General features: G+C 48.6%; 1 protein-coding gene across 1 annotated transcript; it reads left to right on the top strand.

Annotated features, from left to right (window-relative positions):
* Nucleotides 1-11,977: 11,977 nt before the first annotated feature.
* nppcl2 (natriuretic peptide C-like 2) lies at nt 11,978-15,056 on the top strand. The gene is made up of 3 exons (XM_088628398.1): nt 11,978-12,302; nt 14,212-14,550; nt 14,744-15,056. The coding sequence occupies exons 1-2, from the start codon at nt 12,171-12,173 to the stop codon at nt 14,530-14,532; spliced, it is 453 nt and encodes a 150-aa protein (XP_088484524.1). The 5' UTR covers nt 11,978-12,170; the 3' UTR covers nt 14,533-14,550; nt 14,744-15,056.
* Nucleotides 15,057-15,133: the final 77 nt, after the last annotated feature.

The raw sequence follows: 15,133 nt of genomic DNA, 5'->3' as shown, positions 1-15,133 counted from the left end.
CCCCCACGTACTCAGTTCATGCCACACTGAGCCAGTCCGCATCAGAAAGGACCCTTAAAAAGGTCCTAATTTAGGAGGTGGCATACAGTACATAGGCACAACAGGAAACAGCCCTCCCCAAAACCCCCAGACAGAGCACGCTGAGCACCTTCCCTGCTGTGTCCCACAAGAGAGCCACCTCAGCAGAGCTCAGCCTCTGCCTCTTATTGCACAGGCTCCAGCCCTGTACCCTCCCACAGGAACTGTGGCCTTCGACACGGGGACCCTGGTCAATATATCACTTTCCACCAAACAGTACATGAAGCATACGTTATTCCTCCATAACATACTGTATATATAAATGTATGTATCTTTGCATATTTTTCCTTAAAATTGCAAGTCTTGGGTAACTGCTTTAAAAAGTGTTGCTAAAGAGATGGAGAGCCTGGCGCCCCTCCAAGTCCAGAAGAGGGCGCTGTGCAAACAGGCCAGTGGCTACTTCCCACGGTTTAAATTTGGCCCCAACACTGAATGTGGTTTTCCTGTTACTCCAGGTATGCAACACTGACGAGCCGCTGCAGCTACCAAACAATTCATTAGTCACCCAACTCTCCCATTTCCATTTTCCTCATTGTTTCCCCTCTGGCCGACTGCCATGATGCTTACTAGAAACACAGAGGGAAGTATTGAATTGGTTTGCTTTTTCCTGTTTTACAGGCATGCCACACCCTAGGCTGTGGGAATAGCCCCATCACAATTCCCAGTAGTCAGCAAGGTGAGTTTAGCCCATTAGAACAGGGTGGACAGGGGCTCAAATCAGAGCTTCTCAGCATCTGCAGCCTTGGAGGGGGGGGACCTGCAGGTGATCATGACATCACAGCAAGGAGGGCCTTGCTACACACACTGCCTCGCTGCTCAGGAGCTCTGGGCTTGATCCTGCAATGGGACACCTTCCATGTGGAGTTTGCACGTTCTGCCTCTAACTAGAGATTTTGTGTTCTGGTCTCCTTCCATGATGACCAATGTACCCCCCCCCCCACCCCACAGTGGGATGGTGGCCCATGCAGAATATGGTCCCGTTGTGGGATTCTGGGATAGGTGCTGGTTCCTGTGGACATCGAGAGGTAGCTTTGCCCTCCTCATCAGCCTCTCATTGCAAGAGGAACTCAGACCTAGAGACTGTCCACACCCGGCTGACCAACACTTACATGCAGTCGTACCTACAGAAAGACATTGCTATAAAACCCTCCTTCGATGGAATCTTGCCTTGCCTTGAACAGGCACTACAGCCTGTAAAGACAGATAATAGCAAGAATTCAACATTACTCAGGAAGTGCTCCACTTTCCATTAACACACCTTTTATTGAGTTTCAATCATTTTTTTTCTTACCATCCCCCGAAAAAACTTTGATCCAAATTAAAGCCAACAAAAGCTAAACTAATACCAACATGTTTCTGCTTTCAAGGAAACTTTAAACAAAGCATATTGAGCTGTGGCATGCCACACTCTTCTTATACACCCTGAAGGCAGGCTTTACTTGGCAACAATTCTGCTTTTCAAACCCAGGGCAAGTACTCTGTTGGCTACCATTCTGACCCATGGCCTGTTGGGAAATGTAGTTCATGAAGTCCCTCAGCGGGACAATCCCAGTGAGGAACTTGAGGGTGACACTCTTACAGCACATTATGCATAAATCAATAACCTTGTTCCATGCCTTCTCACACTGCTTAATAGTGAATCAGATGGTCTTTTTTTCATGAGAAGGGTGAGCTTGTCGTTCAGTTCATACTATGAGCATAGTCTGGAGTGAATCAGAGAGGACAGGCTGTGCTCCCACTGCCAGCAGGGAGAAATAGAGACAGAGGTGCACTTCCTTCTGCACTGTGACAGATACTCTGGGATTAGAGAAACATTCTTCCCCAAATTCAGAAATCTAATCCCAGAGTTTCCACACCTGTCAGAATCACAACGAGTCCCAATCCTACTGGGAAAGGGAGGAGGGAACTCAGTTGAACTGACAGCCCAGTATGTGATCTCCTGTCACAGCCTGAGGAACAGTGAGTCTGTCTCCCAATAATGCTCCTTCTGTCTACAGTATATGTTTTAATATACATATTTTATTATATGTCTTTGTCGTAAATGTCCGTAGACTTTTTGTTTTGTTTCATGTTAATTTTATTTTTATTTGCTTTGGCAACACTGATTGTACTCTTTGGTCATGCCAATAAAGCACATTGACTTTAGTCAGTCTCAGGATTTAATTTATTTTTAACTTTTAATCTCTGTATTCTTGCTTTTGTTTCAAACAGAGTATTATACTTCAGAGCCGTTACAGGAGCCTCCAAACATTGGGATGACGAGAACCAGGACGAGGAAACTGCCCCAGCCGACTCGGCAATACCGCGTGTGGCCACACGATGGCACTGTCTCCGCCAGGAAAGGCGCTGGGCTGCACAGTCCTGAATCACCTCCTAGCCTGAAATTCTCTGTGACGGGGCTGCGGGACAGAAGCGAGGGCTCAGCAGGAGCGTCCTGCCAAGCACCCAGCAGAGTGGGGTTATCTGGGGTGGTGCTTGGAAGTCTTTGGGGTTATTTGGGGGTGTCTGGGGTTATCTGGGATGTTGTCTGGGAGTCTTTTGGGTTATTTGAGGGTGTTGTCTGGAAGTCTTTGGGGTTATCTGGGGGTGTCTGGGAGTCTGTGGGGTTATCTGGGGTGGTATCTAGGAGTCTTTAGAGTTATCTGGGGGTTATTTGGGGTGTCTGGGAGTTATCTGGGGTGGTGACCTGGAGTCTTTGGGGTTATGTGGGGTGGTGTCTGGGAGTCTTTGGGGTTATCTGAGGGTGTCTGGGCATATCTGGGGGTGTCTCAGGCTATCTCAGGATGTCTGGGAGTTTCTCAAGACAGTGGGATATTTGGGGGTCTGGCAGTGTTGGAGGGTGTCTAGATGTTTCTGTGGGCATCTGTGAGTTTCTTGGGGTGTCTCAGGCTGTCTGAGGATGTCTGGGAGGGTCTGGCAGTGTTGGTGGGTGTCTGGGGATTTCGGGGGGTTCAGAGGTGTGCCGGCCTGTCAGAGCGACCAGGACACTGGCAGAGCCCCCCGCTGTTCCTGTGGACTGTCTGCTGGGGGGTCTGTTATTGATGAGAGATGAGTCCAGAGGAGGATCACCACGCGGGTCTCAGGTAAAATGGCAGCCGGGAGGAATGGCGTTGCCGCGGAAACCCCGGGTCACCCCGCCCCTCCCTGCCCTCGGCTGACGTCAATGGCAGAGGGGGCTGAAAAGGGGGACTCGGGGGTTTTAGTCAGGGGCTGTTGGTATCTTAGCAACGGTTGCCAGGTGCGTAGGCTGAGCCCCCTGTTTACAGCCCTGATCTTGGCCCTTGTTGGGGGTGAGTGTGTGTGAAGCCACACAATGCGCCGGACTGCACCAGCAGTCTGCGGAGAGGGACTCTACTGGGGCTCCACCTGCGCCTCAGGAGCCGTGGAAAAAGATGGGGAGCCCCTTGTGGACTGAACGGCACTGTGGGTGTGCAGTTGCGTGTGCCACGTGCCTCCCCTGAACTCTGATCCTTGGATCTCAGTCCTGGCTTGGAGAGCTGGTCTGTGGCTCCGGGTTTTCATTCCAGACCTCCACTTAACAACCTAATTCAGCTCATTACAGGCGTCTCTAAGACTGCGACAAGAGAAGGCAGTTCAACTGAGGTACCTGTTGAGGAGTTACTGTCCAGGATCTCACCCAGTGTCCCAGGTGAATCCAGGGTATCAGCTTCAACAACAAGTTTCATTCTCCCACCACCCTTTGTGTAAAGGAGTGCCGGCTGTCCTCAGTTTTACATGCACATAGTTTCCACCTGTGTCCTCTGCGTCCTGGTGACTGTGAAGAAGACCACTGGACACAGCAGAGGGCATCTATCTTCTACCCCACAGAAGACCTGTTCATTTAAAAAAAACAAGGAAACACACACTAAGTAACATGATCATATGGATTCCCAACCAGGGGGTTCGTGAGATTGTGACGGAAACGTCAATGTCAAATTAAATAGTCCTATTAATAAATAACAGTGTCATAATGAGAATAAGAAAAAGTACAGTAGTAATATTGATATTTTACAAAGTGAAAAGCAGCATGTTAAGAGGGTTTCTGTAGCATTTATCTACATTTATTGAAAGGTTTGATTTAGTTAAAATCTCAAGGGGGTACCTGAGGCAAATCATTTAGGTTGAAGGGGTTCAGCTGACAGAAAGGGATGGGAACCCCTGTGCTAGAGCAATGATGTCCTGTAGGAATGTTTTCCTAGAGTAATGATGTCCTGTAGTAATGTTTCCCTAGACTCGCAATGATGTCCTGTAGTAATGTTTTCCTAGAGCAATGATGTCCTGTAGTAATGTTTCCCTAGACTCACAATGATGTCCTGTAGTAATGTTTCCCTAGAGTAATGATGTCCTGTAGTAATGTTTCCCTAGAGCAATGATGTCCTGTAGTAATGTTTCCCTAGAGTAATGATGTCCTGTAGGAATGTTTCCCTAGAGTAATGATGTCCTGTAGTAATGTCTCCCTAGACTCGCAATGATGTCCTGTAGTAATGTTTCCCTAGAGCAATGATGTCCTGTAGTAATGTTTCCCTAGAGTAATGATGTCCTGTAGTAATGTTTCCCTAAAGCAATGATGTCCTGTAGGAATGTTTCCCTAGAGTAATAATGTCCTTTAGTAATGTTTCCCTAGAGCAATGATGTCCTGTAGTAATGTTTCCCTAGAGCAAAGATGTCCTGTAGTAATGTTTCCCTTGAGTAATGATGTCCTGTAGTAATGTTTCCCTAGAGTAATGATGTCCTGTAGTAATGTTTCCCCAGACTCACAATGATGTCCTGTAGGAATGTTTCCCTAGAGCAATGATGTCCTGTAGTTATGTTTCCCTAGACTCACAATGATGTCCTGTAGGAATGTTTCCCTAGAGTAATGATGTCCTGTAGTAATGTTTCCCTAGAGTAATGATGTCCTGTAGTAATGTTTCCCTAGAGCAATGATGTCCTGTAGTAATGTTTCCCTAGAGCAATGATGTCCTGTAGTAATGTTTCCCTAGAGAAATGATGTCCTGTAGGAATGTTTCCCTAGACTCACAATGATGTCCTGTAGTAATGTTTCCCTAGAGGAATGATGTCCTGTAGTAATGTTTCCCTAGAGAAATGATGTCCTGTAGGAATGTTTCCCTAGAGAAATGATGTCCTGTAGTAATGTTTCCCTAGACTCGTACATGAACATCGCAGGATGCCATCACCATCATGTTTAATAAGTGGTGGCCAGTATTGAAGACAGAAATAAAGAGGGACAGTGGTAGACAGAGGGAGGTGCAGTGGTTAGCACTGCTGCCTGCAGCGCTGGGGTAGCGTCCCAATCCCTGGGGCTTTCTCCCACAGTCCGAATACACGCTGGTGAGTGAGCTGGCTTCTGGGAAAACCGTCCCTGCCATGAGTGAGTTCGCGTGTGATGGACTGGCCTGGGTGTGTGTCTGCCCTGTGATGCACTGGTGTCCTGTTCTGTGTGTGTGTGTGTGAGAGTGAGAGTGAGAGTGAGAGTGAGAGTGAGAGTGAGAGTGAGAGTGAGAGTGAGAGTGAGAGTGAGAGTGAGAGAGAGAGAGAGAGCCCTGTACTGGATAAAGAGATTTTACAAGGGACAGATGGAATGAATGTCACCTCAAGCTGACACTGTATATGAATCTCCAAGTGTGTCTGGGTTTGAAAATCTGATTTTATCAGCTGTGTCTGTATGAATATCTGATTATATCTGGGTATGTCTGAGTGCGAATATCTGATTATGTCCAGATGTGTCTGAGTGTGAATGTCTGATTATGTTCAGGTGTGTCTGAGTGTGAATCTCTCATTATGTCCGGGTGTGTCTGAGTGTGAATGTCTGATTATGTTCAGATGTGTCTGAGTGAGAATGTCTGATTATGTCCAGGTGTGTCTGAGTGTGAATTTCTGATTATTAATGATTTAAAAAAAATTCAATATAAACATTTGATAAACTGATAAACATTTAACACTTCACTTCAACATAAACAGTATGTATTTTGTTTATGATCCCTATTGTATTTATATTGTATAAATACAAAATGTATTTCATGGATATAAAAACCTCTGGACCCCTGAGACACGGCGCAGTAAAGGTCACATGTTCTCTTTTGCAAACTGAAAAGGTTCAGTTCCTGTCAGTTGTAGGCGATTTCCTTTCCGCCCAGGAATGCATTGAGTTGTTCTTCTCTGGCCTGGGTTCAGGTCAATATCTTTCCTACAGTATGGTGCCCGATGTTGCAAAGTACATACTGAAGGCAGTTTGATGGTCTGTTGTCTTTTCACTTCTGCCCCACAGGGTCACGAACGCCTGAGTCTTTCTCGTGAGTGAAGATGACACTGGAGAGGGGCCGGGATGCCGGAGCTCTTCCGTCGTGAGCGGAGAGGATCTCCTGGAGTCTTGATTCCGACAGGAACCCGAAGCGTTATGACGCAGGTTGGCTCAGGGGACACCAGACGCACTGACGCTGCGGCACGTGCAGGGTGGGGGTTTGGGGTCTCCCAGCAGTGCTGGGGCAGTGACGCACTCCCCCGTCCCGGGGCAGTGGGGGCGCCCCTCATTGTGCGCAGCCCGTGAGGCGACAGGAGGAATGCGCCAGCGCGGGGGCTGATGTGCGTCAGAGGGGGGGGGACGCACATAAAGCAGCCCATTGCTGTGTGACAAGCCGGCCAACCAGTGGCTCATTCATCACCCCGCGCTGTCCCGGGACAATGGAGACAGGCCTGATTCAGGCCCGGGACGTGCCTGCTTGCTCCGTTTTATTGCTGCTGATTAACCCCCGCGTGGCTGGGCCTTCCTCTCAGCATCAACAGCCCTGTGTGCCCCCCCTTCCTCCTCCTCTGCTGTCGTGGGTCTCCTGCCTCCTCGGACGTCATTCCATGGCATTCCCATTCCAGGTCAGTGGAGACGGACAGAGAGAGGAGGGAGAGGGGGGTGGGGGAGAGCCTAAGAGAGACAGAGGGTGAGAGAGGGAAGAGGAAGAGAGTGCAGAGAGAGAGAGATGCAGAGGCGGGGACACTGACGGAGCCAGGGCACTGAATCTCTTTAGTCCTGAGCACAGAAGACCAGCTAGGGGCAGGATTCAGGCATCTTCAGAGGATCTGATTCAGGCATCTTCATGAGACCTGATTCAAGCACCTTCATGAGATCTGATTCAAGCACCTTCATGAGATCTGATTCAGGCGTCTACAGGAGATCTGATTCAAGCACCTTCATGAGATCTGATTCAGGCATCTTCAGAGAATCTGATTCAGGCGTCTTCATGAGATCTGATTCAGGCGTCTTCATGAGATCTGATTCAGGCGTCTAAAGGAGATCTGATTCAAGTGTCTTCATGAGATCTGATTCAGGCGTCTTCAGAGAATCTGATTCAGGCGTCTTCAGAGGATCTTATTCAAGCACCTTCATGAGATCTGATTCAGGCATCTTCAGAGGATCTGATTCAGGCGTCTTCATGAGATCTAAATTCAGGCATCTTCAGAGGATGTGACTCAGGTGTCTAGAATAGATTTGATTCAGGTGTCTTCAAGGAAAGACTAGGAAGTGACCTGAGACAAATAACCAAACTCCTCAAGGAATCATCACACTCAGCCCAGAGGACTGAATGAACAGTGAAACACTACCCAGAGGACACAAGTGGAAACTTTGTGGAAGTGCTTTTAAAACACAGAACAGGAGGCCTTTCTTTACTCAAAGGGTGGTGGGAGTGGGCAACAAACTACGCAACACCCTGGTTTTGAGTGTTACACTACAGGCCTTCCCTCTACAACTCACACATTACAACCATGTGAACCAGCTCGTCTGTGCACATGGATCAGTGAGCCCATTCACACAGAAAAACCACCACATTCACAAGCCAAAGAATTAGGAAGCCCCATAGCCTCAGTGGCAGGGCCAGGCACAGATCTCTGATGGAGCTGCTCATTCCCCACATCACAACCTCATCTTGAGGCTAAAGGAACAGGGGAGGACAGGAACCACAGATACTTCCACTATTGGTGACGCTTGCTGAAGGCCAGCACAGCACTGGGGAGTGTGTTTGGCGGGTAGTGATATTTTGCACAGTGAGTGAATAGCAAACATCCTCCACAACCAAGTATTTTAATATAGATGCATCAAATAATAATATAATAATAATAATTTTATATAACGCCTTTAAAGGTGGCTTCTCAAAGCGCTTTACAGAAGAACAACAAAAAAACACTCAAGATATACACAATGAGAGGAGACAGAAGATGGGGGATACAGTAGGAACAGAGGGGTAAAGAACAGAACCAGTAAAGTAAAGGCTCTTCTAAAGAAGAAGGTTTTGAGTCTGGGTTTGATGGAGTTTAGAGAAGGTGACCGATATCCTTAGGATAAAGGATAAAGCATAAAAGTGGGTGGCAAGGTGGTGAAGTGGTTAGCACCTCAGCCTTGCAGTGCAGGGACTGTGGGTTTATTTCCCGGGCTGCTGTCTGTGTGGAGTTTGCGTGTTCTCCCCTGGTTTTGTGTGGGTTTCCTCCCACAGTCCAAAGACGTGCTGGTGTGTTAATTGGCTTCTGGGGAAACTGGTCCTGGAGTGAGTGTGTGTGTCTGCTCTGTACTGTGCAGGACTGTGAGGCACTGGCGTCCTGTCCAGGCTGGACCCCGAGTTGTGCCCATTGCTGGTCAGGATGGGCTCCAGCTCCCCTGCGACCCTGAATTAGACAAAGAGGTTAGGAAATAGATGGACTGATCTGCGAAGTACAGAATGCAGATACTGAGTGCCTTGCAAAATTATTCACCCTCTTCAAATGGCGTTTCGTTGGATTGAATTACAAATGATGTGTCCACGTTGTTTTGAAGTGAATATTTAATCTGAAACGTGAATGCTCAGACTGAACACCTTTATTGGGCAAGGGGAGTTAAATGTCAGCCACAGCAGCGATGAAAACCCAAGCCGATCATTGCGTGTCTTCGCCCACCCCCCGCTTATAAACACATCACTTGGAGTTCAACAAAACCAGGCATCATGGGAAGGGGGTGAATACTTTTGCCTGCCGCAGTGAATTACTGAAAAATTAGTCACGCGCGTTACTAAGCGTTTGATTCGACTGTGGATGGATTGTTCCCTCTTTGTCTGAGCCAAGGGGAAAAGAATGTTAATTAATTACTATTAATTAGCCAGGACATAGAAATCAAACCGTACAGAGTGAGTCACCACCAGGTGGCTCAGAGAACCCCAATATCCCTGGCTTCCCTCCTGAGGTGTTGCCGTTAATTAGCTGGCTGCTAACGAGCCCGTCCTGGAGTGTTGCTCTCACAGTCTCCTTTCCAAGCCTTCCCGCTGCTCCGACTCCGTCTAATCCCTCTCCGCACGGATCCTGCCCACACTCCGCACACAATGGAAGCAGGTGCCAGGAGTGGGCTGGAGGGCTGCAGGCTGCGCTTCAGGAGCAAACCAAAAGGTCATTATCCTTCTCTCCCCAACTCTTCTCCGGGCTGTGGACAACGAGGAGGATGAGGAGGAGGAAGACTAGCCTGAGTGAATTTAGGGGCTGTACAGGGGCAGTGGGGAACATCTGAAAGAGACGTTGCTGAATGCACCCAGGAGAGCTGATCCTGATCTGTTACATGATCGGGTAGAGATATTTGGCGATCTTTTCTGTAATATATTTCTGTGCCCATCCTCGATTTTACCCTGAATTCTCTGGGCTTTACTGCACTGTACTGTCTTTATACCCTAATCCCACTTTACTGCACTGTACTGTCTTTATACCCTGATCTCAGTGGGCTGTACTGTACTGTGTTTATAAACTGATCTCAAGGGACTTTACTACACTGTACTGTGTTTATACCCTGATCTCAGTGGGTTTTACTGCACTGATCTCACCCTGATCTTTTACCCTGATCTCAGTGGGCTGTACTGCACTGTACTGTGTTTATACCCTGATCTCAGTGGGCTGTACTGCACAGTACTGTGCTTTTACCCTGATCCCAGTGGGCTGTACTGCACAGTACTGTGCTTTTACCCTGATCTCAGTGGGCTGTACTGCACTGTACTGTGTTTATACCCTGATCTCACTGGGCTGTACTGCACAGTACTGTGCTTTTACCCTGATCTCAGTGGGCTGTACTGCACTGTACTGTGTTTATACCCTGATCTCACTGGGCTGTACTGCACTGTATTAATACCCTGATCTCAGTGGGCTGTACTGCACTGTACTGTGTTTATACCCTGATCTCAGTGGGCTGTACTGCACTGTACTGTGTTTATACCCTGATCTCAGTGGGCTGTACTGCACAGTACTGTGCTTTTACCCTGATCTCAGTGGGCTGTACTGCACAGTACTGTACTTTTACTCTGATCTCAGTGCAGTCTGTTTGTACCGCGGTGTGCCGTCCACAGGGCAGAGCCCTGCAGTGGAATGCCTTTGTTCGGGGGACAGTGCAGGTTTAATGGCCTCTGAACAAAGGCTGGAATAGCTGTGCGCCCCGTCCTCTGCTCTGCGGAAATGTGGCTTCGTGCACAACAGGCAGGAAAGGTCCCGCGCTGGGAGCCGTCTCTAAGGAAACGGGCTGCGGCCGCCGAAACATCGAGTCTCCGGCCGGCGAGTCCGGGAGAGGAATGCTTTCCTCTCCGCGCGCCGTTCCCTGCGAGAGGGGTTTACGAGGGGGAGGGTGGTGAAGGCTGCCTTTCGGAAGGGCCATAAAACAGAGTGGGGCTGAGAACAACCCGTCTGTCTCTCTCCACCTGTCTCACTGGTACCTGTCTGTCTGTTGACTTTCTCTTTAAATACCTGTCTGCACACCTCTGTACCTGTCTGTCTGCTGTCTCTCTCTTTAAACACCTGTCTGCACACCTCTGTACCTGTCTGTCTGCTGTCTCTCTCTTTAAGCACCTGTCTGCACACCTCTGTACCTGTCTGTCTGCTGTCTCTCTCTTTAAACACCTGTCTGCACACCTCTGTACCTGTCTGTCTGCTGTCTCTCTCTTTAAACACCTGTCTGCACACCTCTGTACCTGTCTGTTGACTTTCTCTTTAAATACCTGTCTACACACCTCTGTACCTGTCTGTCTGTTGACTCTCTCTTTAAAAACCTGTCTACACACCTCTGTACCTGTCTGTCTGCTGTCTCTCTCTTTTAAATACCTGTCTGCACACCTTTGAACCTGTCTATCTGCTGTCTCTCTTATTAAATACCTGTCTGCATACCTCTGTACCTGTCTGTCTGTTGACTCTCTCTTTAAATACCTGTCTGCACACCTCTGTACCTGTCTGTCTGCTGTCTCTCTCTTTTAAATACCTGTCTACACACCTCTGTACCTGTCTATCTGCTCTCTCTTTAAATACCTGTCTGCACACCTCTGTACCTGTCTGTCTGCTGTTTCTCTTTAAATACCTGTCTACACACCTCTATACCTGTCTGTCTGCTGTCTCTCTCTTTAAACATCTGTCTACACACCTCTGTACCTGTCTGTCTGCTGTCTCTCTCTTTAAACACCTGTCTGCACACCTCTGTACCTGTCTGTCTGTTGTCTCTCTCTTTAAACACCTGTCTGCACACCTCTGTACCTGTCTGTCTGTTGTCTCTCTCTTTAAACACCTGTCTGCACACCTCTGTACCTGTCTGTCTGTTGTCTCTCTCTTTAAACACCTGTCTGCACACCTCTGTATCCTCTGTGCCCTTGGTGGCAGAGAACTGAATGATTCGAGACACAGGTGGCCAAGGGTTCATATACCTGATCTGATTCCTTTTGACAGAGCCAAGAACCTGTGAGTTGGATCTTGTGTACAGTTGTTTATAGCAAGTGGGGCGGGGGGGGGGGGGGGGAGAAATGGAGGAGAGAAAGAGATGAAAGCACCAAGAAGAAGAAAAGACGAAAAGAGGAGGGGGCGAGGGGGGGGCGAGTTTCCCAGGGCGACCGGTGAGAATCCGTGACGTCACAAGGAGCGAGACTTTTAAGCGCTCGTGCGGCTCCCCGGTGCACAGAGACCCTGACCAGTCCTGAGAGCGTACAGGACAGAACCGGAACCTTCCTATGAAACAGAACTAGCCACCCGCACCGAACGCTGCTCTCCGAAACGAGCGACAGAAATCGACCTGACAGAATCTTTCGTAACTTTTTTCTTTGCTTTTGCCACTCCCTACAACAAGGATGAACGTCTCATCTTCTTCTTCATCATCCTCCTCCTCCTCTTCCTTCTCGTGCCCGCTGCTCCTCGTGCTCCTGCTCAGCCTGGCGCTCGTGGCCGAGACGCGCCCCGCGCTCCGCCGCTCCGACCAACAGGTGAGTGTCTCTCCGCTGTGCCTGGCCACCCCCCTCAATACGTGTGGGTGTGTTTTCCACATTCTGGAGAAGAACTTGTTTTAAAAGTCGGGTAGAGTAGTCTGGGCAAACACTCAGGTGCGGAGCCCAGCGGCGTGCAGGGCGGAAAATAACTGTTAGAACTGAAATGGTGTCTTATTAAGTACAGGAACAGACCGGCGTGCAGGTGGCTGAACAGGTCCACCTGGTCTCCTGGGCTGTCCACTAGCTGTTCACCTGGAGAAAACCTCGCTGTTTCAACTCTGCGCTTCGGGTTCCGGCGGACAAACCCCACTTTACGCGCTTAACAGACAGACAGATTGTGCAAACAGGCAGAAATCTAATAAACTTGTAAATACAATGGTATATGTACGCAGGTAACTGGACAGCTTTCTAACGCATCGCTCCACACAAAAGTACCGGATGATCTTCTCGTTACAACGCAGACAATGTTCTTTAGGCGCCGGCTGGTTAAACTGGACGAGCCCCCCGGTTCAGCCCGCCCGGAGAAGAGTTAGCGGCCGCGCAAACAACGTCTCCACATCGAGCGTGAAATCCAGATGTGGCTCGGAAACAAACATCTGGGAAGAGAGGCGCACGGTCGTACTGCCTTACCAACATCCAGATTCTTGTATCCCTCTCTGGTCTGCTGTGTTGTTTGGGAGTTACTGTATAAAGTAAGCAGCGCTCATGTACGGCCGGCGCTGCGCCCGGCCAGCGCGCGGCTCGCTCCTGCAGTCTCGTGTCGCTGCCGTTTGACACGCGATTCCTCCTCCTTGAAGCTCACGCGCGTGTCCTGCTGTCCGGGCGGCCAGACCCCGCCGGGTGCGCGTGACATTTAAAACCCGACTCCAGGCTTGTCTGTGGTAGTTTCCCGGTTTTTGAAAAGTATTAAGTGCAACTTTTAATTCTGTGTTTCTGTGCATATTTCGGCTTTAGTATAGGACAAAGATACAAATGGACGACATTATTCTAGAACAGCATTATTGTAGAATATAATTTTATTGATATGGTGAACAGGTGGGGCTTATTAATAATTATTATTATTACAACATTACTGTAGGACAACATTACTATAGGACATCATTACTCTAGGGCAATATTAGAATATTGTAGTACTATCGTAATAGGTCAGTGTTACTTTAGGAGAAAATACTACAAGATATCATTACTCTAGGGTAGAATACTACATGACATAAATACGCTAGAGCAACATTACTACAGGACATCATTACTCTAGGGCAACATTACTATAGGACATCACTACTCTAGAGCAACTGTAGGACAACAATACTATATTACAGTATTATTGTAATATATCATAGTCCAGAGCAGCAGTACTAAAGGGCATTGTTACTCTCTTAGACTGCAAAGGAAAAGTAAAGGTTTATTCCAGGCTGGAAAGGAAAGAGACAACATTTTGACTGTGGAGCATTCTTTAAGTGTGTCACATTACTACAGGACATCATTGCTCTAGGGAAACATTACTACAGGACATCATTGCTCTAGGGAAACATTACTACAGGACATCATTACTCTAGGACAGGGGTTCCCATCCCTTTCTGTCAGCTGAACCCCTTCAACCTAAATGATTTGCCTCAGGTACCCCATTGAGATTTTAACAAAATCAAACCTTTCAATAAATGTAGATAAATGCTACAGAAACCCTCTTAACCTGCTTCTTTTCACTTTGTAAAATATCAGTATTACTACTGTTATTTTTCTTATTCTTATGATTACACTGTTAATTATTAATTGCTATTTATTAAAAGGACTATTTAATTTGACATTGACGCTTCGATCACACTCTCACGAACCCCTAGGGCATGATTATTATTGGATTGCATCTGAACTCGTCCTCTTACTCTTTCTCCTGCCTGTCCTGCTGCAGATCCTGTCTAACCTCTTCGGTCCACGAATCAGCGCCATGATCCTGGAGTCCGACATCGCTGAAGGCTCGGCCGTGTCCCTTCCCGAGACCCCGCCCCCTGCCCGACCCCCCCCGCCCGCGTGGAGAGAGGGGCGGGGCGTCCGCGCAGAGGAGGCGGAGCCTGCGCTGGCGCAGGGCAACGGGAAGGTCTGGTCCCGCCTCTTCCAGGACTTCCTGAGCCAGCAGAAGACCTTCCGCGGGCGGACCCGGAAGAGCATGGGGCGCGGCTGCTTCGGCATGAAGATGGACCGGATCGGGTCCATGAGCGGGCTGGGCTGCTAGCAATACACGGGCCGAGAGGTGAGTAAACTAAAACTATTTTAAGGGTATAATTGATATTATGGAGAACCAGGTCACACTGTAAATGGTAGTGTCGGTGTTGTTTTTTTGCTTTTGCCTGGAGTAAATTATGTACTGTAGCCCATCCAGCAGTGGAATTAAATACCCTGGTTCTCTACAGTCCTCACATCCCTGCTTTTGCTCTGTCTTACAGCACAACCCTGAGTAATTGACTGTCAAGCAGCTCTCTGATTGGCTCTCTGGACCGCAGTGTCTGCCCACCGGGATTCACGTAAAAGACTGACTCCTCCTCCCTCATGGACCTGCTCTGCGCACAGGGGTGGGGTTTGCATCGAGAACCCCCCCCCCCCCCCGTCTCCCTATTGGCTGCAGGACCGCCTGTCTCTGCCGTAGCCCCTCCCACTGCATTCGTATTGGCTGCTGGAAAGTGACTGGCGCCGGTGTAGCCCCTCCCACTCTGTTCTCATTGGTTGTTCTGGAATTAAAGGAGAACCTGTTAGAACATACAGAGTGGAGCCCCTCCAGCCTGGATACTGGAGAGCCAGACAATGTCAACTATACTGCATACACATGTGATCACTAT

This window comes from Lepisosteus platostomus, chromosome 4 (genome assembly GCF_059453375.1).
Source record: "Lepisosteus platostomus isolate fLepPlt1 chromosome 4, fLepPlt1.hap1, whole genome shotgun sequence".
NCBI lineage: Eukaryota > Metazoa > Chordata > Actinopteri > Semionotiformes > Lepisosteidae > Lepisosteus > Lepisosteus platostomus.
The sequence above is the reverse complement of the archived record's forward strand: the minus strand, read 5'-3'. Positions and strand labels throughout refer to the sequence as shown.